This window comes from Erithacus rubecula (genome assembly GCF_903797595.1).
Source record: "Erithacus rubecula genome assembly, chromosome: 5".
NCBI classification, from domain to species: domain Eukaryota; kingdom Metazoa; phylum Chordata; class Aves; order Passeriformes; family Muscicapidae; genus Erithacus; species Erithacus rubecula.
Window position 1 is genome coordinate 16,701,603 of NC_136687.1, and position 23,905 is coordinate 16,725,507.

Sequence of the window (23,905 nt, forward strand, 5' to 3'; positions counted from 1 at the left end):
CTTCGTCACAGGGACAAAAACGTGTTACACAGCGAAACCTTTTTTTTTTTTTTTTTTTTTTTTTTTTTTTTTTTTTTTTTTTTTTTTTTGACACAACCTTGGGGGAAGACAGTTTCGCCAACAGGAGGTCTGGGTCAGGCTTTGCTCCTTTGCCAGTAAAGCCTCAGCAGGTGGGAGCTTGCCTGGAGCGCGGGCACCTGGCCGCAGTCGCTGTCCTTTGCCACCGGGACTGGCACGTTCTCATTTCCCTCCTTGAAACAACTAGTAGGGAGTGTAAACACATTGAAGAGGCGCGTTAAGTACGCCTGTTTGTTACAATGTTTAATTATAACCAGCCCGTATCTGAATCTGTTAATGAAATTTTATCTGATTCTTCTGTTTTACAGTTTTAAGCTCAGACGGCTTTTTGGCGTGTGAAGTGTACGTAGCGACCGTCCCGCTTCTGTAAGTTTAGTTAGCCTGATTAGGATCTTTTGGGCGTTTTAACAAAGTAATCTTACACACCTACTTGAATTGTTGGCTCATACTATAATTAACACAGTTAATTGGCCCTTTGAGCAGAAGAGATCTTTACAAGTTAAACTGTCTCCCTTCGCGGTCCCCGCAGTCCCCTGCGTTGCTGGATGTTGTGCTGCCTTAGGAACGCGGAGCAGATGCTCCTCCTGCTCTGTATCACAGGAGGGCGCTCCCCTAACGCGATAGGCGCACGGTTGTCTGTGTATTCCTCTTTTTCCTTTGTTTCTTCCACTCCAGTGTTTCGACATAGTGCTCAAATACTTATAAGCAGGTGACAAAGTCTGCTCTGTTGGTTAGAAGGATAGGGACAAAAGCATGAGGGAAATGGCCCGGCTTATTTATGTGATGTAATTCTCAGTAATTTTAATCCAGGTGGCTAATTGAAGAGTATTAGCTATTTGGAATTAAAATTAATGGTTTGTTAATTACTATGATGGTAGTGTGTATATTTTTTAATTATGAGCTGTCGTGGTGTTTGAACTCTGCACTACTGAAGAGGGAGGCAATGTAAAGGCTTTGTTAGCTCAAGACCTGTGAGCAAGTTACAGAATTCTTATTGGAGCAGAAGGTGAAAATTACCCGTTAACTGCATGTAGAAACACTGTAATATTAGTAGATGAACGCATAATTTTTTTTTTTTTTTTTTTACTATTTTTTTGCTGTGAGGCTGGTGAGACCCTGGAACAGAATGCCCACAGAAGTTGTGAATGCCCCATTTCTGCAAGTGTATAAGGTCAGGTTCAATGGATGTCTGACCAGCCTGGTTTAGTGGAAGTCATCTTTGTTAACAGCAGGGGAAGTGGAAATAGATGATTTTAAGGCTCCTTCCAACCCAGGTCTTTCTATAAAACAACAAAGAGTTATTTCTTTTTTTTTTTTTTTTTTTTTTTTTTTTTTTTTTCAGAAGAATGAACTCTCTTTTTAGAAGCTTGTGAATTGACTTTTCAGTGGAACATTATTGCAACAGCCACAACTCACTTGTAGCTAAATGGAGGTGCAGTATTACTTAATAGTCTGCTGGGAAAAATATCGGACTTCTCCCTTTTAGTCTGATCTTTTTGTTTGCTTCACACAGAAATGTCCATATAATTTTCTGTACAGAAAATGACGCCTAGTTGTTATAACCTCCATTTATGTGTTTACTAGGCATCAAATGGCTATTTATCTGGAGTCACAGTTGACTGAGTTCACTTTTAATAGAAGGGAATAGGAACAGAAATGCAAGCGTGAACAGAGTTTATCAAATATTACAGATATTAGTAGTTACATAACTAAAGGACACTCAGCTTAATTCCGAAGTCCACTTGCTGACAGGCAACCCTAGACAAAACAAACATAAGGCTAACATTTCAGTGAGGTTCTATTTTGTCAGTAACCAAGAAAAGTAATTTTTTTTCACTGTAATCTGGATTATTCACATGTTAAATTCTTAAACCATGCTCTTAACTATGAGAATAATGAATAGTAAATATATAAAGTTACTCAAATATTTTTAGCTGAGAACTGATTTGCTCCCAGTATAACCCTTAATCTCAATTCTATGCAAGTATTTAATGCATGTGTCTTTCTCCTATATTTCATCAAAACTTGAGGAAATCCCTTCTTCTATAGAAAGGATTGGGGAAACGCATCCAGGCTGAAATCTGATGCAGTATGTTGGAGTTATAGTTGAATTCTCTTTCTTCCAGATAATAACACACGGGTGATGCGGGAACATGGAAATAATGGCAATGTATTCATAGTGTTTTCTTTCACACTGTTTTTAGGCTTTGTGTTGGGAGTTACCGTGATGGAACAATGTGCAAAGTTTGGGTAGGGAGCGCGGCAGGCTGTGGCAGGTGGTGGCCAGGAGTCAAGGCTGCTCCAGGTGCAGAAGCCGGGCGAGTTTCAGGGATGGTTTTGCTGAGCCCTTGCAGCCGGCGCGGCCGCGGCCCCTTTAAGGCAGGTGGCGGGGCGGGCGCGGAGCCGCGCGCACGCGCGGGGCGCCGGAGCCGGAGCGGCGGGAGCGCCCCGAGCCCGCCCGGCCGCGCCTCCGCCCGCTGCTCGGCCCCGGCCCCGGCCGCCCATGGCGGATCCGGGTGCGGAGGAGCCTGATGAGCGCCTGCTGCTCCTCGTGGAGCCGCCGCCGTCGCCGCCTCAGGCGGAGCTGCCCCTCCGGGGGCCGCAGAGTGCGAGAGCCGTCCCCGGCGGGGCCGTGCGGCAGAGTGGGGAGCCGGGGCTCGAGGAGGTAGAGGACTCGGACGACTCGGAGGACTCGGGGCCCGAGGGGGATGGAGAGGACGAGCCTCTCCTGCGGGCATCGGGCGGCGGCCGCGGGCGGCGAGCGGGCGGCGGCTGGGACAGGGAGCGGCGCGCCGCCGCAGGTACGGGCCGGGGCCGCGGCGCTCGGCGGGACGCGCGGGGAGCGGCAGCGCCGGGCCGGGGCCGAGCAGCCCCTGCCCTGCTCCGTCCTGCCAGCGAGGCTGCAGAAACTATCGCGACTGAAGTGCGCTCGCTGTGCCCTGTCAGCATCGCTGAGGGGCAGAGGTGTGCTGGCCTCTCTCGATGTATGCCTCGCTGACGGATACTGGAGAGAAGATGCTGCCAACGGATATAAGTTCGACTGCTTTGTCCCTGTATGCAGGGCTGCTCGAACTCATTTACATCTTCATGAGTGTCTCCACTGTCACTTCTCCCCGCTCTCTGTCTGCTGCTTTGTTGGGCCTTGCTTTGTTTCTGTCATGTTGTTTGAAACTTGCGGCTTTGCATGTTTTGAAGGCTGTTTTGTGGTGGAGCTGGCTGCTGCTTCCTGAGCACTTGGAGAAATGTCAAGTTTTCAGTTTGACTTGCCTATCCCACTAACTACTTTTTTGTGACTCCCATCGTTTCATCTTGAAAAAAAAAAAAAAATCAGCCTGTATTTGTTCTTTGTTTTAATCATATGCTCACTTTTTACCATCTCGTGCTTTAAAAGTTTTAGATGCGGGCTCTACTGTCATATTTTTGGTTTTCGAAAAAATTTATCTTCTTTTTAGATTTTCAAATCAGTTTTTGAAGAGACAAACATAATGTGAAATTCCAGATTTAGTTATTAATTAGAAAAGAGACATAAGCGTGCCCATTATCGAATTCTAAATATGCTAGCAAAATGATAAATTACACAATATTTATTGTTTACTTTATTTTCTTTAGACTTTCAAACTTTCTGATTCTGTGCAAGTTTCTATAGAAGTATACATCTAGGATGGGTGTGCTGTCAGAAATATGTGGAGTTCTCTCACTTCTTTGTTTTTGCTGTTGTAATTATAGTATAGAATTTCTTGCCAGAGACTGGCAACACTGTTTCTTTTACAACAATAGAGTACTTAAAAAAATCTGAACAACCCCCCATCAAGTTTAACAAGATAAGTAGTGCTAATAATTTTGTTTTAGTAACTACAGAGAACTTTTGCTTGTTTGGCCACAGACAGAAAAATCTCGTCTTTTAAGCATCGGTCTTGAGTGTAGTCCATACCTGTAATGTAAACATGCCATTAAAATGTTAAGAGTTTTCCTGTCTTTTTCGTACAAGACTTAAGATCTTGTTAAGGAGATAGTGCTTCTAGCAAAATGTTTTTAGAAATTTTAAAAAAAAGAAGTTGATGTTTTAGAGTGGAGGTTAGAGATGTGAGTCTTGCACTTTTGTCCCAAAAGTGTGTAAGAAAATCTCAGAACTGATACTGATTACAGCATCTCATCTTTTGTTTCCTTGTCCTTACCTTTTCTGTCTGTGTAACTCTTGATGGTGCAGGACTGTTTAACATGTCAGATGTTATTTATGTATGTTGTTGCAGCACAGAGTGTTTCCTTAATGGAGCTATGGTCAGAATAGAAGATGGAATTGGTTAAAGGAACTACCTTTAATCATATTAATGTTTAAAAAGTATAACTCTAGCTTAGCGTGAAGGAGTTAATACATGTTACTCTTGCAAAAAAAGTGTATTAATTTAGCTTAGCTCATGTCATGCTAATTTGACAGAAGAACAGGTTGATAGTATTTGCATCTTCTTTGGCAAGTCTTTGTTCCAGTATAGCAGCTTCACAAACTTGGGCCTTATCCAAATTACATCTGAAAAAAGTTCTCAGGCCTGGTAGTTTGACTGTGTGTGTGTGAGCCCTGTCTCCTTAGTGGGAGTTTAATGAGAGGAGTAATTTTCAAGAGTAATTGCAATAGAAACCTTAATTAGATATAATTGTAAGTTTAGAGACTGTACTGGGAATAAGTTGTGGCATAACATGCTTTCTCAGTGGAAAACTTGATTAAAATAATTTTTAAAAAAGAAACTAACTCAAAAAAAAAAAAAAAAACCCCAAACCCTGCTACATTCACAAATACTATCTTCAATTAATATGGTTTATTTTCATATGGAGAGGGTTGATAAACTCCTTAAAACTGCTAGTTTCCTTGTAAGTGTTTATGTACAGGCACATCACTGTTGTATCATGCTTCCTAGCAGCACAGTAGCAATACTGAGCAAATAATGAGTTGCAAAAATTATTTCTCTTCTTCTTTCAGCATGCAGTGCAATGGGGCTGTTGCTGTTGTTGTTTTAATATTTTTTTCAGAAGTTATCTTTTATGTTAGAAAAGACATGGTTGAAGAATTTCCTCAGAATTGAGACTACTTAATGCCTCTAGATTCTAGAATAAATGCACAGAAATTAAAACCTGACCTCTGAGTCTTCCACACTGTCAACTGCAATCCATGTGATACAAAGTTCACCTGTAGGTTTTCTTCATCTGGAAGATAATTGTGCATAACAACTTAGCATGGATGTTGCACTTCATTTGGTAACAATACAGTGCACAACCCTGATTTTGCTGTTGCACTTCATTTGGTAACAGTATAATCCACAATCCTGATTTTGCTTTCACTGACAAAAATATGTAACAGTTGAAGCTCAGCTGTGTGATGTAATGTAGATGTGTGGAGATAGTTGAGGCTTGACTGAAATAAGAACCACTGATTCAAAGTGAATTTTTCTATAAAATTAAGTTTATTTTGGTTAATTTCCCTAACTCATTTAAATACTTTGTAACAGGAAAACCTTTGAACCTCTTCCCCCCCTCTTGTCATCCTACTCTAAAGTCTTAAAGTAGTTTATCACAGCAGTATTGTCCAGATAGTTACAACAAATTCTGATCCAATGGGCTGCAGCTGTTGATTCTTAAGAATGATCTGCTATTAGCTTTAATGTTTCTCTTCCTTGTTGCAAACTTGCACTAAGATTTTCCTAATTTTTAATGCTTTTTGACTGTTTTTGTTGGGAGCCCATGTTACTGTTTTAAATGGTACATGCAAGCAAGTACTAATGTTCTAAAAAGCTTCAAAAACTGTCCTGAGCTACAAAAAAAAGTTTTGGTTTATTTTTTTGTTTTTTTCCTTTTCCCTTTGGTTTTAATTTGACTCTCTACAAACTGTTAAGGAGTATCTTTTTTTAATGGAATCTGTGATGGTTGTCATTCCAGAAGGATGTATGCTGAATTTCTTCAATTGCTGAAATGGGAACAGAGCAACTTTATCCATAAATGTTTAATTTAGAATAATGTAGCTGTTTGTTAATGCAGAAATGAACCCTAATGCACGGGCCCATTAGAATAGAGTCAGTGAACATGTGAAACAATCCTAGCCTTAAAAGAAGGTGTAATATTCTACAGTATCAAAAGTTGTGAAGAAGTATTGAAAAAATTGAAAGGTCAGCAGTATTCTGGCACCTTTCTTTCTTGTCTTTTTAAATGTTTGCATAGAGTCCTAGAGTTTGCCCAAATATCTGCACAGACCTGATCTGATCAGCAGATAAATAAATGTAAGAAGTTGCTTACAGTGTTTCAAGGCTGGAATGGTGCCCATATGCAATATTGCTGTGCTGGTGCCCCTTGTAAGTGCTACATGTAGTAGATTATTCAGTGGATTAACTTCATTGCATTTTAGCAGATAATAGACATGTTAGCCAAGCTCTTAAATGAGTGGTACAGTACTGTTCTAATAGTGGGTAATGGACAGGACACAAAAATAATACGTGAAATTTTCCACACTTTTTTTACAGTTGTGATTTTGAACTTTTTTTTCCTTAGATTTGTTTTGCAAATAAATATTTAAAAGATAAATTCTTGAAAATTGTGGACACTTAGCAGTGGCACTCTCGAATTTTTTATTGCCGATTTGGCTGATTTACTTAAAAAGTTGATTAGACATGGATGTATCAGTGGAAAAACTTGTACAAATTAAAGGGACCAGATTTTTCAGCCTGCTGTTGGATGGGTGTTGGTTTATCAGTGTGGTTGCTTATGCTTAATTTGTAGTACAAGTTGCACTTAAAACTGGTTGTTTTCTTGTTTTTCAGGACATACTGCAGATATGAATATATTTTTAGATGATCCAGAATTTGCAGAAATTATTCTGAGAGCAGAACAAGCTATAGAGTGTGGAGTTTTTCCAGAAAGAATCTCTCAAGGATCCAGTGGGAGTTACTTTGCTAAGGATCCAAAAGGGGTGAGCATGTTACTGCAAAGTCAGGCACACCATCAGCAGCAAGTTGAAAATGGAAAGTCAAAAATTCTATCTATATGCAAATTAATTTAGATAAGTTATTTAATAATTTATTGTATGCCAAAATTTATTTTGGAAAAATCAATGCAAATAATACTTAGATTTCTAATTACCCCTTGCTACATAAGCTGAGGCACAGTAACTATTATTTCTGCTGCACTTTTATCACATTTTTAATGATTGTCACCAGAGAAACATGGAGAGGATAAAAGGGTCTCTAACATCTGAAAACAGTTTGGGAATTCCTTTGTGCAGAATCTTGTTCTCTGTGTGTCTTAGAAATGATTTTTGCCCAACTGAACTCCTGATTTCAGTATGGTTTAAGTTTCTTTAGCTAAGCCTCCTATATTTTTTCTCTTCTTAGATAGCCTTTAATTTAGGTCATGTCTCCTTTCTCATGTGATTGGTAGATGGGCGAGAAGAGTGATATTCTCAAATCTATCTTTTAATTTGTAATTGTCTGCTGAATCTTAGGTGGAAGATTTGGTTTCTCCACTGCAAGATTTGCTTTTCCCTTCTGTAGTTGGTAAATAGTACCTTGAATAGTAATCATCAGTGAGGTGTCCTAAGGTTACTTTGAAATAGAGAAGTAATAGTTACCTGAATCTCTCTTGAAAAGCAACATGTGTTTAGCTTTATTTAGTAAGAGGAAATTATGTCTCAGACATACTTCCATATTGTTTTCTTTAAATTAAAAATACTTTGCTACTGACATGTTTCACGAAATAAGACCTCCAACTGCTCAACTTTTGTTAATTTGTCACATCTGATTTTATTTTTAACTCAATTAGCAATTTTTAGCTCTTAGATAGATGTAGGTGTTTATTAATCCTGAAGATCTCAGTTGTGCTGGAAATGGAAGCTGGAACACTCTGAATGCCTAGGTTTCCAGAGTATGTTCAAGACTTTTCTCATTCCCATGACAGTAATTTTCCTTTTATTTAGGAGGTAGTATGTTTTTTGTTTAGCTTTTAGTCATATTATTAGTCATTAGAAAATATTTTCCTGCTTTGCCAGTTAATTTTCATAATTTTTAGTTTATTTTAATGGCAATTTTCTGGTGATAGCTTTTACAGTTTATTGAATAAGTATTTGGGTTTTTGGGTTTTTTTTGCTTTTTTGTTTTGTCTTGAGAGTAGTTACTTGACTTTTATATAAATAAATATGTCCATTTATGATTTTATTTTTATGGAAAGTGGCAGAACCACCCCTTCAAAATCTTCTGAAAACTTAGTTCATATACCAGGAACATTCATGTTCCAGGAACATTTGTTAATAATAATCCCCTTCATTCTGGTGGAGAAAATAGAAAGGAGGGTCTCTCTCTCTTTTTGAAGCCTGAAGAAAAAGTAATATTTCTGTAATGGCTTTGTGAGATTCTTGCTATCACATGCAATGCTGTAAATATAAAAACTTCAGAGTTCCAGCTTCAGGTCACTCTCTTTTTTAGTAGCTTACATCTTTGTAGATTTTCTGATGTTGTGCTTATATACACCTATTCAAACTTTATGCTTTTTAAAGTAGTATTTTAAAGTAGGTTTATATCTTATTTAATATGCAATAGGAAAAAAAATATAAGTAGTCAAATACTGGTTTGGATCAATAGTTTTTCAAAGTGTCTGGGCATTATGTATCTAAAGAATGTTCTGGAGTGCTACAGTAAAAATACAACTGACTAAGTTTTTTGAGTTTTTCTTAATGCTGATTTTTTTATTAATAGAAAGTTAGTAGAGAAATCACTAGGGATAAGACATTATACCATAGCCCTGGCAATGAGAGAGTATTTATACATAATTTTAATATAAACATAACCACAGTATTTTGCATGGGCCATATTATTCCTTGTTTCTCATGTGGTGATTTTCTTATTGGTTTTACTTTTCTTTTGCTATGTTTTTGTTTCTAGTTAATTTTCTAATAGTGACTTGCCCTCTTCCCTTATGTAGGTCATTGATTTGAATGTAAGTATTTAGGAGAAACAAAGATTGAGAAACAAAGACTGTTTATTTTATGTGGTTCAAAAAATTCATTGCAAAATATGAAAGTATTTAGGATACGGGACTGTGAGAGTTAAGATACCAAGTGCTTAGAAGTTTTTAAATTTTGCTTTTATTCTTTGCTTTTGTTCTAGAGCTTATCTATATTTGCTATCCATATTAAAGGTCTGATAAAACTTCATTTTGTCAATAGTGCAACTTTCATGTGTATAATGGATTTCAGATCCTGTTTGAGTATTGCATCATTCTGCTTCAGACTGGTTCTGTCACTTGCTTTCTCCTATTCCTCTTGAGTAATCTCCTCTTTCTTATGCTGGGAAAGAGCTCATTAAAGATGTGCTAAGCCTTTTTACTGGTCACCTTCTGAAGTGTTTGCCCAAAATGAATACCAAATTACAGATAAAATAAGCTGTTTCCATTAGGTCACCTTTTGTGCTGATTTGGTTCTATCAGAAAGATAAATTTCAAATTGCATAATTAAAATTATCTTTTTATATTTATTGGCAAAAGTTATATAGTTGCATACTGAAATGGAGTTCAGTACTTAAGCAGGGTTATTACAGAAGGCTTGAATATTTCTGCATTTGTTGTTCATTGTGTAAGCAATAAATAAAAGACATTGTGTCTGCTCCAGATTGTTCTGCAATGTGTTTCTCACAGTTTGAACTAATTGCTAATGTTGATAGAGTCAGTCTATAAATTCATTTTGACTGGCAAAATTAAGACTGGCCTTGGTAGCTTGTTCTATAGATTGAACTTTTTGGTTTTACTCTGGTCGTCAACAGCAGTGGCTCTGCAAAGTTTAGCAAGCTTTTAACTTCAACAAAACCTTGGAAACCATATCTGGGTTTGATTGTATAGCACAGTACAGTCCAGGCTGGTAATAGAATGAGCTAAGCTCCTATTTTAGATGGGCACTCACTAGGAAGTATTAGCCAGAGACTGATTCAGAAGAGATAATTAAAGGTTAGGCGTGTACTTCTAAATACACCACAACAATTCCAAGAAGTGCAAAGCTGCTAGCTTTGTTTTAAGCAGGTAGATAGATACATGTGATTCAATAGGAAAAAAAAATTAAATAACTTTTTAACAATTCTAAACCTAACATTTGGATTTTGACTATAGTAGTATACCAAATGCTGTGATTTAAAAAGAAAAAAATAATAAATAATTAAGTATTCAAAAAACCATGTTGGCTTTTCACATTGTATAGAATATTTATTGCATTTGTGTAGGTCTAAGTTGAATTTTCTCTATGCAGTTGTGTTCAAGGTTTTGAATGCAACCTTAAAATCAGAGAATAACAGATAAATCCAAGAGAATTCTTGTCAATTTGTTTCCTGACTCTGTTGATAGGGCACTAATTTTATAGTATGAATGCAAATAATGGTATTTTGTAACCTAGTTTTTCTTGTTAATGGGAAGTAATAAAAATATATGGATGAGACATGATGCTGCTAATACTTGGTGTCTTGTGTATCTGTTTATAAAGTGATTAAATTAAGTTTTCTATAGTTACTTAGTCTTGGGCAATCTTGGATAAAGCAAGATTTTCTTAGAGAAATTGGTTGAAAAATCTCTAGAAGTTAAACCAGCTGGTCAGATCCTCTCCCTAATCCAGCTGATTCAGCAGCTGCTGAAGAATACTGCTTGTTCCTCACTGCCAGCAAACATGAGTGTAAATGACCTGAGTGTAAATCAGCTTTGAGTGTTGCTACAACAGCAGGCAGTGTTTAGCTTATTGAGATACTCACTTCTTTCATAAGGATTTAGTAACATACCAATATGTGAAAATGCTTTGTAAACAGTTGTCCTTAAGTATTTATAAGAAAGAATGTGATTTACTTGCCATGGTCCAGGAAGAAGGGATGAAGATGCAGCATTTCTATAGCATTCCACCTGAGCTACAGAGGAGTCATTATGTGAACTTCATGCATTAGGCCAAAGTTTTACAGACAATTGAAAAGTTATATATTTTAATGTGGTAATAACCCTGAGGTTTGAGGTTAACAAGTATAGAACCCTATGTAGAAGACACCTTGAGAAATTGCCAATTTAATGCTTGTGATATGGAGCCAGCATAGTTTGAACATGATTCTTGAGGAATGTTTAACTAACCTGTTGTTAGTTGCACCCTGTTTTGGAGACTGCAGAACCTGGCCATCTGTTCCAGTCTTGAGCTGTACTTAAGTTTCTAAAGGATTTATTTTTTGCAGCTTATCTGCTGGGTTTTAAGCCTGTCATTTTTTGGGTTGTTAATAGCAAATGTGTTGTTCCTTTCTTTTCTATAGCAACCCATTCCATACTTCATTGTGTCTTAGTTTTCTCTTAGTTTAAGCACTTACTGTTCCTACTGTCTTTCATTATTCATATGTTTTGTGCTTATTCAATTTTTTTTTTAGCTTTCTCCAGTTTGTTAACTGCTTTCTTGAAGCATAGTGTCCAAAAATGCACAAAGGGCTCTGACTAATTTTAAGATCTACTATGTAAATGTAAAGTAAATGATAGCTGATGGCCATTTTGATCCATTCAAACACAGAAAAGAAAATAAGAAAAATAAATGTAAAATAAAATAAGTTAGTTGATTTTTACTGTTCTAGGTATTTGTCACTTTCCTGGAGCCATTACTATATATATGTATATATATGTAAATTCAGTCCTTTTGAATTTTGACAAAATGTTTTGAAAAAGTAAATGTTGGTTTGGATTTTTTCTTATGAAGAACTATTTTGCATTTGTACTAATCCTAAAGAAGCACTTAATGATAAATTCATTTGGAATCGGATTTTGTTAGTTTTATTATTTCATCATGTAAAATGAGGAACTGTAAAATGCACGGGCTAAGATTTAACTAGTATTTTCAAATAACTCATTTTTAAACTAATTTACTATTTTGCAACTCAAAGAGCTCATTATTTAATTTTATATTATTTGCCTTAGAAAATTATTGGAGTATTCAAACCAAAATCTGAAGAGCCTTATGGACATCTAAATCCAAAATGGACCAAATACTTTCACAAAGTTTGCTGTCCTTGCTGCTTTGGCAGAGGCTGCCTCGTTCCAAATCAGGGATATCTCTCTGAAGCTGGTGCCTATCTTGTGGATGAGAAGCTGGGGCTTGGAGTTGTACCTAAAACCAAGGTAAAAGTTAAAACACACAAATTACAGAATTTAAAAAAACATACATATTTGTCAGTCTCTGAACTGTGGTTGTGTAGATAGCCTTGTATATCATGTGCTATAAATAAGTAATTTATAAACTATTGCAAGTACAAAGCTACAGTGATTTGATGTGGAAAAAGTGACTTATGATTTAATGGACAATTTTGAGCTGTGAATTGAATCTTCCATGGAACCACTTTTTAGCATTTTCTTTTTGTGCTTCATGTTTTGATGAGATGCAAATTGCAAAAATCAGCATATAAAATTCCCAATTTTGTTTGGGATATGTAAAATAACAAATATTTACCTTTTTGTATATAATTTATCTGTTGAAAATGCCTGATGCATGTTTAGTTTAAACAAAAAAAAATTATAGCTGAGCATAACATTAGCTGTCAATTTACAATTGAAATAATAAGGAATTCTGAGCTGTTTAACTTTCATATTTTAAGGTTGTCTGGCTTGTCAGCGAGACCTTTAATTACAGTGCAATAGATCGTGCTAAGTCAAGAGGAAAAAAATATGCTTTAGAGAAAGTGCCAAAAGTTGCTAAAAAATTTAACCGAATTGGACTACCTCCTAAGGTAAGATCAAAAATAACTAATTTGTGCACTTCCTGATTCTTACATAAAACTTTTTTTAAAAAAGGCTATTTATAAGTAACTTCAATGATAGAAGAAAAAAATGGGCTGCTTGTTGAAAACTGTCTGAAATTTGATACGACTGTTTCCATGCAACCTCTATCCACTCTTACATCATTCCTTCTTTTGAACTATTTTAATAATCTTTTCACTTTTTGTTTCAGTTAACAGTTCTGTTTTCTGCTGGAGTAGTAACATATTAATTGTTGTATATCTCACTTTTGCTCTATTTATTGATTTCTTACTACCAATTCTTTAAATGTCATGTTTTGATATTGTCAATCTGTTTTTTCCCTGCAGTTTATGTACTTTAATTTTTTTTTGTTTATTTTTTTCCCTTCTATTGTTTCTATTCTTTTGGATACCCTGCTGTTATATTCTTCCTACCTCTCTTTTGTCTTATGTGCAGACTACACTGCCTAAAAATCTTACATCTTTCTTGCCTAGTGAGCCTTATTGTATCCCCAGAATATCACTACAGTGTCCTAATCCTAATCCTTTAAACCACAGGTTATGTACAGTTTGGGTAATCCACTTGTGTCAGTTCCCAGCAGTTTAGATCCATGTGACATGGGTTGTGCAAGCATGTTTGAGCATGGTTATTCCACATGCTGTGTGTTTCTCTATCTGCATTTTAGTTCTCAAATATAAGCTCTTGAATTTCAATCTTGAGCGCCTTTCACTTGTGTATGGAGCCTATGCCAACTCTCATGTTCTTCCTTGGACTCTTTTGGGAAATGTATTTCAGTAATTTTTTTTGCAAAAAGCATCTTGAAGAAAGTGCTTAATGCTGCTGTTCTTATTAGTGACGTTTTAAGCCTTTCCAGAGAGGAAGATTTTTCTCTTGTAATTTTGAGTGAATGTTCTCTGAACTACTGAAACAAGTGTTTTCAAGGAAAAAGAGAACAGGCATTACTTCTCTCTCTCTCTGTTTCATATATTTCTTGTAATACTAACTGTTCATTTACACTGAGCTGCCTAGCTGTATTTTATTCCTGGCAAACTCACTGAGTTTAAACAAATATTTTTAAAAAGCCACCACCAGAACCCCCAGAAACCCACCCTCAAGTGATTTAACTCTTACATTTTTTAAGAATATAGGAAGCACAGAGAAATTTATTTATTACTTAATTTAATTTTTTTAGTGTCATACATCCTGTGCTCTGAACTTGGAAAGTATATAATGAATGTTTCTGTTAATTATTACTTATTTCATTACTTATGTGACCTACCCATGTACATTTTCCAAATGCAGTTTCTTAATATTTCAGGTTGGTTCCTTCCAGCTGTTTGTTGAAGGATATAAAGAAGCTGACTACTGGCTCAGGAAGTTTGAAGCTGATCCTTTACCTGAGAACACAAGGAAAGAATTTCAGTCACAGTTTGAAAGATTGGTTATCTTGGATTATGTCATCAGAAATACAGGTATTTGTTAGTATCTCTTGGTATCTATTTTTGTGAGGCAGAAATCAGTGCTGCCTGAAAGCTGGTGCTTAAGGCTTTTCATGCATTTCAGATGCTTTTGTTATGATCAAAGGCCATAAAGATGCATTTTATATTTGAAAAAATACTTTGGATTAATATAGTAAATATTACAGTCCAAACAGCTCTTTCATTGTTGCTATTTTTAAGCAATGTGGGAAGAAAAGAATAAATGCTTTCATTGTGCTTTAATTCTGTGCATAGGCTATTAACTGTTTCCCTGTTTGGGATAAAGGATGGTGAGGTTTCAGGACCATAAGAAAAGGTGGAAAGTGTGACTACAATTCCTTTTATTCTAAACTGGAGCTGATAATAGCACAGTTTCACACCAGCTCACAATGGTTCATAGTCATTGTGTAGGCACTGAGGTGTGTAGGCCACTGCAATGTGTGCCTGTCAGTTCTCCTGCACTCTTATTTTATCACACAGATGCTGTAATTCTTCTGTTACCTATGTAGGTGAATTCCTTCTTGAGGAATCCAAAGGCAGTTTTATGTTTACAATTTTTAATTTGGTAGAGATGGGCATCTTTGCTTTTCTTCAGACATACCAGGTCCAATTCATTTTCCTTTTCTCAAATTCTGTTTTTAGAAGTGAACTAGAAGAAAGTTTCATAAGAACATAATAGTTGCTAGCTGTTGCTATGGTCTGTCAGCTTTATCAAATAAGCCTCAGTGTTTCCAAAGAGTTAGTGTTTTTGTCGTTCTTAAAATTGTAAAGCAAATACTCAAAATGCAAAACATAATTACATGGATGATTTTACCTTCATCCAATAGATCATAACAGAATGTGGAAATCATAATAGAACACGAAAACCTGATGATGATTAAACTTAAGGGAACACCTTAAAATGACAGAAAGTCATTCTCTGTCAAACACCTTCTCAGAGCATTTCATCTCTCAATTTTGTCTGAGCAGTGCAGACATTTTCAGTTTCTTGCCCTTCTGTTCAGTTTTGCCCCTTCTCCATCTTTACAGAGTCTGTTTTTTCCATGCAGTCAGAGGCCACATTATGTATACTTTTGGAGGCCTTCTCCATTTACATTTCCTCAGCATTAAAACAAACTTTAAAATTAAGCTTGGGGTCTGATAGATTTTTCCTCAAGAAAAATGCATATCACAACTAATCTTTCTGCATGAAATGTATGAAGATAAATTATTTTGGCCTTCTTGATATTTTGCTACATATTCAGTCAGTTGGGGAGCCTAAAGAAGTAATGCATACCTAAGAACACATGGTAAATTTGATCTTTCCACTGAATTGGTTTGCCTATGCATTTCAGTAAAACTAAACCATATAAACCTTTTTGAACATTTTTGTCTAGCTCTCCGGGTAAAGTGCCAGTTTACAGTACTGTTATATGTCACTTTAGATGATGGTGTCTTTAGAAATAACACATTGTAACTTGTATTTTCCTGTTTAAAGACAGAGGTAACGATAACTGGTTAGTCAGGTACGACAAACAAGATGATGGACTTGATCTGTCAGATAAGGTAAGAGAATTGTATTCTGAAACTTATATTCTTTACATTGTTTAGTGTTGTAACTTGGTCTTGCTGGAGATTAAGGGCGTATTCTTAATCCTGGTTCATGGTCTCAGGAAATATGATAACTGCAAATTATTGTAGGCAAAATGAGTGGAAAAGCCATTTTGACTAGACTAAGTAGAACATTGCTAGAAATTATTTCTATTGTCCTGTATTTTTGCTCTACTAGCAATAACAGTAACAATGTCTACTGTTGCTCAGGCGCATTTCTTCATCCCTTTGTGCTCTGCTTATCTTGTGTTTGGGGAAGATTCCTCTTTAATGGTGGAAATCATACGTGGTGGAGTTTATTTGGATACTGCTTTATATTGTTTAGGTTGAATTTAACCAGTGAAGCTGCAAAGTATATTATTTAGTGTTTTTAGTGTGTTTTGCTGTTTGTGTAAGCACTTAAGTATTACTTACTTTTTGAATATTCCTTCTGTAGGATAGCCAATGGACTTTAACTAAAGAATCTATTAAAATTGCTGCAATTGACAATGGTTTAGCATTTCCTTTTAAGCATCCTGATGAGTGGAGGGCATGTAAGTACTTAATTCTTCAATCATTTTCCTTTTGGGAGTGTAACTTTCAAAGAAGTAATTTTTATTTGTGTTGCTGTAGTAAGAAACTAAGAAATCATCGCTGTGGCTGTATATAGAATTTTTAAATAATGTACTTTTCTTCAGAAAGTTAGCAACAAATTTTTGCACTGGCATATGTGATTTGGTTCTTGTTTGTATTTTTTACCTTTAAACAACATTAATTCATGTATACTCATAAACATAGTACTGTATAGAATGGTGGAATTGGAAGAATTTAGCAACATGTTTCTCAAATATGTTTTCTTGAAAAACACAGTGGAAAATAACTTGATTGCAAGTATTTGCAAGTTGTTCCTCTGTTGGCCAAATTTCTATTTCAAAATGAAGGGTACTGTTGTAGGTGGACAAGTAAGCAGGTTGTTTTTCCTTGTTTGTAGAAGTTAGTATTTAGTTAGTTGATTTTCCATCTGCTTGAAAATGAAAATGTTAAAATGAAGTGGTTTTTGATCACAATTCTGACTGCTTATCATTAGGAGGGAAGCACCAACAGGGCTTGTATTGACTTCTGTGGGCTATTACCCAGTCAGGTAATTCTGGCAGTTAAGTGTGGGTTAGTTATGCTGTCAAAGGCTGGTTAAGTACTCCACCCAGAGCTCTGTGCAGTCTCTGTCTTGATACTGAATAGATGCTGTCCTACATATCTCTTGGTTACAATCACTTCTGTAGCTATTCTAAAGACATGGCAATTACTGCTTATTTTATACCATCTTTACTTCAGCATCAAAAAGAATAAACTTGTGTGATCTTTTAGAATTCTTTTGTAGATGGACAGGTGTGTGATAGTTTTGTAAAAGTAAATTTGTAGCATAATTTTTACAAAATGTAATCTCTTATGCCAAGAGCATAGTTTGATGACTAGAGCTCCTTGGTCATTGAGGATAACCTTCTTAAAGCCAGAGAGCAGCATTTGCAAAAGGCAAGAAGTTGGTCCAGCATGGATGAACAGGGAAATCTTGAGTGAATTGGGGTGCAAAATTTAAGTACATATTTAAAAAAAGGAAAGATGTAGAGATTTCCCTGAAAAAATGGGGAATTTTTCCATTAGAGCAAGAATGGAGTTTGGAATGTTGAAGCTCAGCAGGAGTACAGCTGGCAGGGGACACTAAGAGCAACAAGAAAGGGTTGAGTCAATTAGAAATGAGAAGGGACTGACGAAAATTGCAGTGAAGATATAAAGGCTTAAGAAAGAATAAATTATTCAATGTTGACTTCATCTCAGTTTTCAATTGTAAGATTATCTCTCTGTCTCTTGGATCTCAAAGCTCATAAGAGTAGAGCCCCTGGGAATGAATCCCCAAAGCAGAAGGAAGGGAGAACTTAAGGAAAATGGTCATACAGAAGCTCATAGGAGTAGATGGGATGCAGTGGAACCCCTCTGCCATAGTATTCTTGTAGGGAAATGTGAGATATGAACTGAACAGATTGTGATCCATGTGGAAAACTGGCTGGACTGCCAGACTGAAAGGGCTGTGAGCATTGTGAGGAAGTTTAGGGGTGGCCTGCTGCTAGGGACTTTTCTCAGCTCCTGCAACTAATAGTTTGGTGTTTTGTTTACCCTCTGGTAATGTTAATTGCTTTTACAATATAAGTTGACAAAAACTGTCTAATAACAATTACATGAAAAGTTATGAATGTTTTTCTCTCAATGTTCTTAGAAGAAGGCATTAAAAATATATTTAAAATTTTAACTTTTTTGTTGATTCTTCCATATGAATCAAATACTGGAAAGATTTCTATTTGATTGCAGCTATTATTTTACTCCAGGGGAGTAGGGGAAGTAGGGGAAGACCTTGACTTTTGCTTACAGTGTTTAGTTTATATCCCTTTTTTACTGACTGCTTTAACTAAATATGTATTGCTTAATATATTTCAAATTTTCAAAATTTTCAAATATGTTTGGAAAAATGGCTTAGCAGATGTAAAGCTGCTCTGGTAACTGTAGCCAAAAGGGATGTGTGGGGTAACAATGTTTGGAAAAAGAAGCATTACTGAGAATTTGCAGTAGGTAGTAGAGTACTTGACTCAGAATTTCATTTTTGCTTGTTTATCATTAAGTGCAATGTTTTTCTGCATTAGATCCCTTCCATTGGGCTTGGCTTCCTCAAGCAAAAGTTCCTTTCTCTCAGGAGACCAGAGATCTAGTTCTTCCTCGCCTTTCTGATATGAACTTCGTACAGGACCTTTGTGAGGACCTGTATGAGCTGTTTAAGGTGAGTCAAGGGTTTCTTTGAACTGGCCATTACTGAAGTAGCTGATACTTGTAATGGGACAGTTAGATTCATGAGAAGAATAACCATTTAACTTCTGAATGCCAAGATACTATGCTATTTCACCTTTAGCATTGGCATGGTCAAAGGGTTTATGTAATTATAAAGGAACTATCACCAATGTGGTTAATTCATAGTAATTAGCTCATCTGAAAATGAATTACCTATATCATATCTAAGTTCCACATAATCAATTAAAGCCAGTTTACTCTTACAGCACAGATCTGTGTTAAAACAGCATTTAACATACCTGTGTGGTGTGTATATTGAAACTATAGCTGCTTGAGGAAATAATGTAACTTAAAGTATCCCCATACCTTTCATATATTTAATTTTATATGCATATATTGTGCTAAGCTGCTGAAATCTTGATCATATTGAAAGTCAAACTCACTTTAAAGATACTGAAACTCTCTACAGTGTTGACATGTAAAGAGTGTCCTTCTCTAAAACATTTTGTAAACATTTGTGTCAGATGTTCAAATGAAATAATCCAATTAAGGATTGAAAGAATATGGAATTTTAAACTTTTGATGAAAATGCAGCTGTAATGTGAAAACTAGATCCTGAAACACATTTTTCTATATTTGCATCCTCAACTCATTTGTGTTCAAAATTTCTCAGGGTTTGTTAGTTAAGTATTATTAAATCTGAAGGAGGAAGTATTTTTCTGCTGGAGTTATCATGACAGAGCAGTGTAACATTGTGTGATAATATTAAAGCTTGGTATCTACCACCTATTGGTATTTACTAATGCCCAAAAGTGGTATCCACTAATTTATTTTATTGTGTGGAGCAGTCTTCATTTTCACATATGTGAACTTGAGGCAATAAATAGACCTTTTTGTGATTCATACTAGAACTCTATTTGAAGCTTTCAGAAACTATTATAGTGTGGGTAAATATGAATATGCATATTATGATATTGATAAATTTACATGCTAAATATGTAGCTAAAAACAAACAGGTTATTTACTATAAATTGTTTGTTTTCTTAATAAAGACTGACAGAGGATTTGATAAGGCTACTTTTGAAAACCAGATGTCTGTTATGAGAGGGCAGGTAAGACTGCTTTTTTACATTTTTATTCCTGCATTTAATTTATCATCACTGCTTTCTTTAGAGCTACAAAAACTAACTCCTATTAACTGAATGACATTTGCAGGTATTTTCATCTGAGAAGATTAAATTTCTTTCTAGAGTTTGTTCTTATTTGTGGATAGATGAAACATCAGAAAGTGTATGCTGATTTTTATTTTTTTTAATTACTTTTACAGAAAATGCTTTTATTTCTGTTTTATTGTTTTTGTGGGGGCTGGGGAGGACTTAACTGTATATTCTTAGCAGGTATTTTAAAAATGAAAAAGAGTTATAAATTTAGATGGAAAATTTTATGTCTGATTTCATTATGCTATTAAAATTAATTTATTTTGGAGGGTTGACTTGATTATTGAAAGCAATATTAGGTAACAAAATTTCTTCATCCTATCAAATGTACTTCATAGCAGCCCAGCCATTTTCAGGTTAGAAATTTGACAATAGTTAAGTGCTGGGATTGTTTTGTTTTGTTTTCTGGGGTTTTTTTTGTAGGTTTCCTTTTTTGTTTTTTTTAACACTGAAGTAAAAGAGGAGAGGGTTTCTCCATCTTCCTCCTATTTTACAATTTATGCCTGGTGTGAAATACTAGAGAAAAAGCTTTAGCTATGAACAAATGTATTTCATCGTAGGCATAAAATAGTGATTTCTGCAAGTGTAAGGCAATTGGTCAAGGCAAATTAATAGTCCCATTTGCCCTGAATTTATTGAAACTTAGTCCTTGTGTTCATAAATTCAACATGGATAGTTTTAAGACAGATAATTTGTAGTGTCTTCATTCAATGTTTTCTCTGTAGAATTTCCTATATCAAGATGTACCTTGCACAGGACTGCTCTGCTTAGTCAAACACCATCCCAGTTAACATCTTTTGTGTGGTAGCTAAAAGACAGCAAACCTTATTTATTAAATTGACTTATAGGGGACTTGTTTCTGAAATAACTCTTTTGGGAAGTTTGTGTAGTCACTGGAAGGTGGATTAATAAAACACTCATGCATCCTAAACCATATTAAGTAGATTTTTTCTAATGATATAATTGGCTACAAGGGATCTGTTATTTAACAAAATGCTTGAGGAAAAACATGAATTATATAATTAAGAGTGATGTAGTTGAGGTTGTCAAAATTAATTTTCCACTATAAAGGCTGCATCTGGACCCTTTCTTCACACACTGTCCCTCAGGTGGAGTTTAGCAGAGATTTGTTTTAGTTTGGGTTTTTTTTTTTACCTCTCCCTAGCTATGTAAAAGTGTGTTTCACTGCGGGAAATGTCAGGTTTTCAGGCATGGAAGAAATGCAGATGACAACTAATCCTTGGATGCAATTGGAAATACATTTGCAAACAAGGCCTTTTAGTACTGATTTTTAACTTCTTTTTGGTGTAAAACCAAAGTATGTTACAAGGGTATTATAGAAGACTTGGCTATCTAGATCCCATACTAAAGGATTCATTCAGTTGGGATGAATTTGCAGTGTATCCAAAATATCTAAATGCATCCGTAAAAATGAGAATTTAATAATTATAAAATGAAGAATCTAGATAAACAAACTGGGAAACATAGCTTGCATGTAAGAGTCAAGGTCTTTAAATCTAAGATGCCAAACATAGAAGCCTATTTCTATGAAGTGTAGGAAAAAATTTTGGAAAGAGTTTCAAACCCAAAAAAACCAGTTCTCTCAGGAATGTAGAGTCTAAGCAACGAGTAACACATCTACAAAGAATTGCCTTAGAACTTTGAGAATGTAAATGTCAAGTGGAGTTGCTGGCAGAATCAAATTGCAGCAAATAATGCAAAAAACTCTATTGGGGTTCTTTGGCCATGAAAGAGCAGAATAAGCAGAGGGTCAGTCTTATAAGGAAGAAAGGGGCATTATGCTGGGGAAAAAGGGCTTGGTATTAAAGATAATGCAAATGTGTCACTAGAGCTAAATTGAGTACTTGCTTCAGTTTTCAGCAGGATAACATTGAAGGTGGAGTAAGTTATGAGGGCAGTCCATGAGCACTGAAGTTTTAGAAGAAAAATCAGACTCCTGGGAGCTGAGGGATCACTTTGGATCTTAGCACTGGGTTTCTTTTGAGCTTATTATATGGCTTCATATCTTCTGATAAGAAAATAATTTGTAGCTAAACTGCTAGTACATCCTATGTTAAATTATGATGATGCTTTCTTAGAGGTATTTTTTTCACTAGTGGTACAGTGCTTTCAAGAGATGTGCTAAATTTAAAATGCTCTTAGATTTTTCACTCTTAGGATTTTATGAAAATTTGGAGAGGACTGCATGAAATAGGAAAAGAATGGAAGGGTTGACAGCAGTAGGATGTATTCATGTTACCAAATAAATAAAAGATTTCTACTTGCAATAGGTATCTTCTGAAATGAATTTATTCAGCAGTACAGTTCTTTACAGAATTGATTGAAGAGTGGCATCTAAAATTATAAGCCTATTAACCACAGTTTTATTTGTGCACCCTAACCTCACCTGCTTTTGCTCTTTTTAGATACTAAACCTTACTCAGGCATTAAAGGATGAAAAGAGTCCCATTCAGCTTGTTCAGATGCCACGTGTGGTTGTAGAGCGAAGTAGCACTGGAAGTCAGGGCCGAATTGTTCAACTGAGTAATGCATTCACACAGACCTTTCATAGCAGGAAGCCTTTCTTTTCCTCCTGGTAGCAAAAACATGTGGGAAGAGTAAGTTTCTCTTTACTTTAGAAAGCTACTTCTGTGTAAAGGCTCTGCAATAACGTACTTCTGCTGTATACCAAGAGCTCTGACTGCCAACACCTCAGAACTTAAATTCTAAAGACTAAAGAAATGTATTTTGAATGTAATAAAAGTTTACAATTTTTGTGTCAAAATTGTGAATTCTTATGTCAGGGAATGAAAAGACTTTGTCCATACTGTATTTTTATAGGCTAAATTAATGTATTCTGAATAAGGGAAGACAGTTTGCATATGCTGAGAAAGTAATTTTGAATACAATAGGAATTTTTTTGTTTAATATAAATATGAGAATCTATACACTCTCAATTTCTTTTTATATGGCCTTTAAAAAAAAATGTTCAGAAAGCTATCTTTGATTGTAAAAATGCTTTTCCTTGGGATTTCTTTCTGTTATTTTAAACTGGTTATAGATTTTTGTAGACTTGAAAAGTCATGCACTTAAAAAAAACCTAAATCAATATGTCCTTGAAAAACAAGTTAAAGAAAGAGAGAAAGGGGGAAAATGCTCCACGTAAGCTTTTTTTTGCACGCAAGGACCAAAAATAGTTGAATAGTTGTATTACAGCAAAATTCAACCCAAATAAATACACACAGTTTCTACTGTGACAAAATACACTGAGTGTATGTTTCAGAGGTTGAAATTTCACTGTAGTGCTCAGTATGTGTATATTTAAGCACATATGTGGAAGTCTGTGATATTTCTTTGGAGATGCATCACAATGAAGGAATTGAGCTGCACCATGTTGTTACAGGTTTGTTTTGCCATTATTGTAAAAATGTGTTCATCACTTGTCACCAGAGTGGTTCTTCTGCCAATGACAGAAGCACTAATGTGTTCATCACAAAACCAGTCTGCCTTCTAAATTTCTAGCAAAACACAGTTTGTTGGGGTTTGTTTTTGTTTTTGTTTTTGTTTTTGTTTTTTTGACTGGAAAACAAAAAGAAAAAAAACTGGAATACCTACAGCACAGAGAATTACTTTCATGCTCTGAATAATGTTTTGCTCACCTGCCAATTGCCATTTGCATTTATGTTTAAGTTACCTGGTTTAAGACTTGACAGTAATGTTTCTAGGTCTGTGACTTGTGTAATGTGGTAAATATTTTTATTTTAATAATTTTCTGACATTTACGACTGGGAAGGGGAGAAAGATTGCTGCTTTTGTTAAACCTTCAGTATTTCAGACAATGCTGTGTTTTGTAATTCTAAGCAATACTGTTGAACTCAGAAATAATAAAATGCTTGTATTTTATATAATTTGGAGTGGCTGTAAGTATTCCTGTGGGGTGTGAGCAGCTCGGCAGGCCGGGCTCGGGGGCGG

At 35.6% G+C, this 23,905-nt stretch overlaps 1 protein-coding gene and 1 long non-coding RNA gene across 2 annotated transcripts; both read left to right on the forward strand.

Moving 5' to 3' along the window:
* Positions 1–117: 117 nt before the first annotated feature.
* LOC306802111 lies at positions 118–2,397 on the forward strand. The gene is made up of 3 exons (XR_013774273.1): positions 118–236; positions 387–444; positions 2,283–2,397. It is a non-coding gene; the product is annotated as an uncharacterized lncRNA (long non-coding RNA).
* A 106-nt stretch (positions 2,398–2,503) lies between these two features.
* PI4K2B (phosphatidylinositol 4-kinase type 2 beta) lies at positions 2,504–23,841 on the forward strand. The gene is made up of 10 exons (XM_079305912.1): positions 2,504–2,879; positions 6,879–7,027; positions 12,022–12,222; positions 12,696–12,827; positions 14,156–14,309; positions 15,793–15,860; positions 16,342–16,438; positions 18,575–18,708; positions 19,769–19,828; positions 22,360–23,841. Exons 1-10 carry the CDS (start codon positions 2,582–2,584, stop codon positions 22,531–22,533), a joined length of 1,467 nt encoding a protein of 488 aa, XP_079162038.1. The 5' UTR covers positions 2,504–2,581; the 3' UTR covers positions 22,534–23,841.
* The last annotated feature ends 64 nt before the right edge of the window (positions 23,842–23,905 follow it).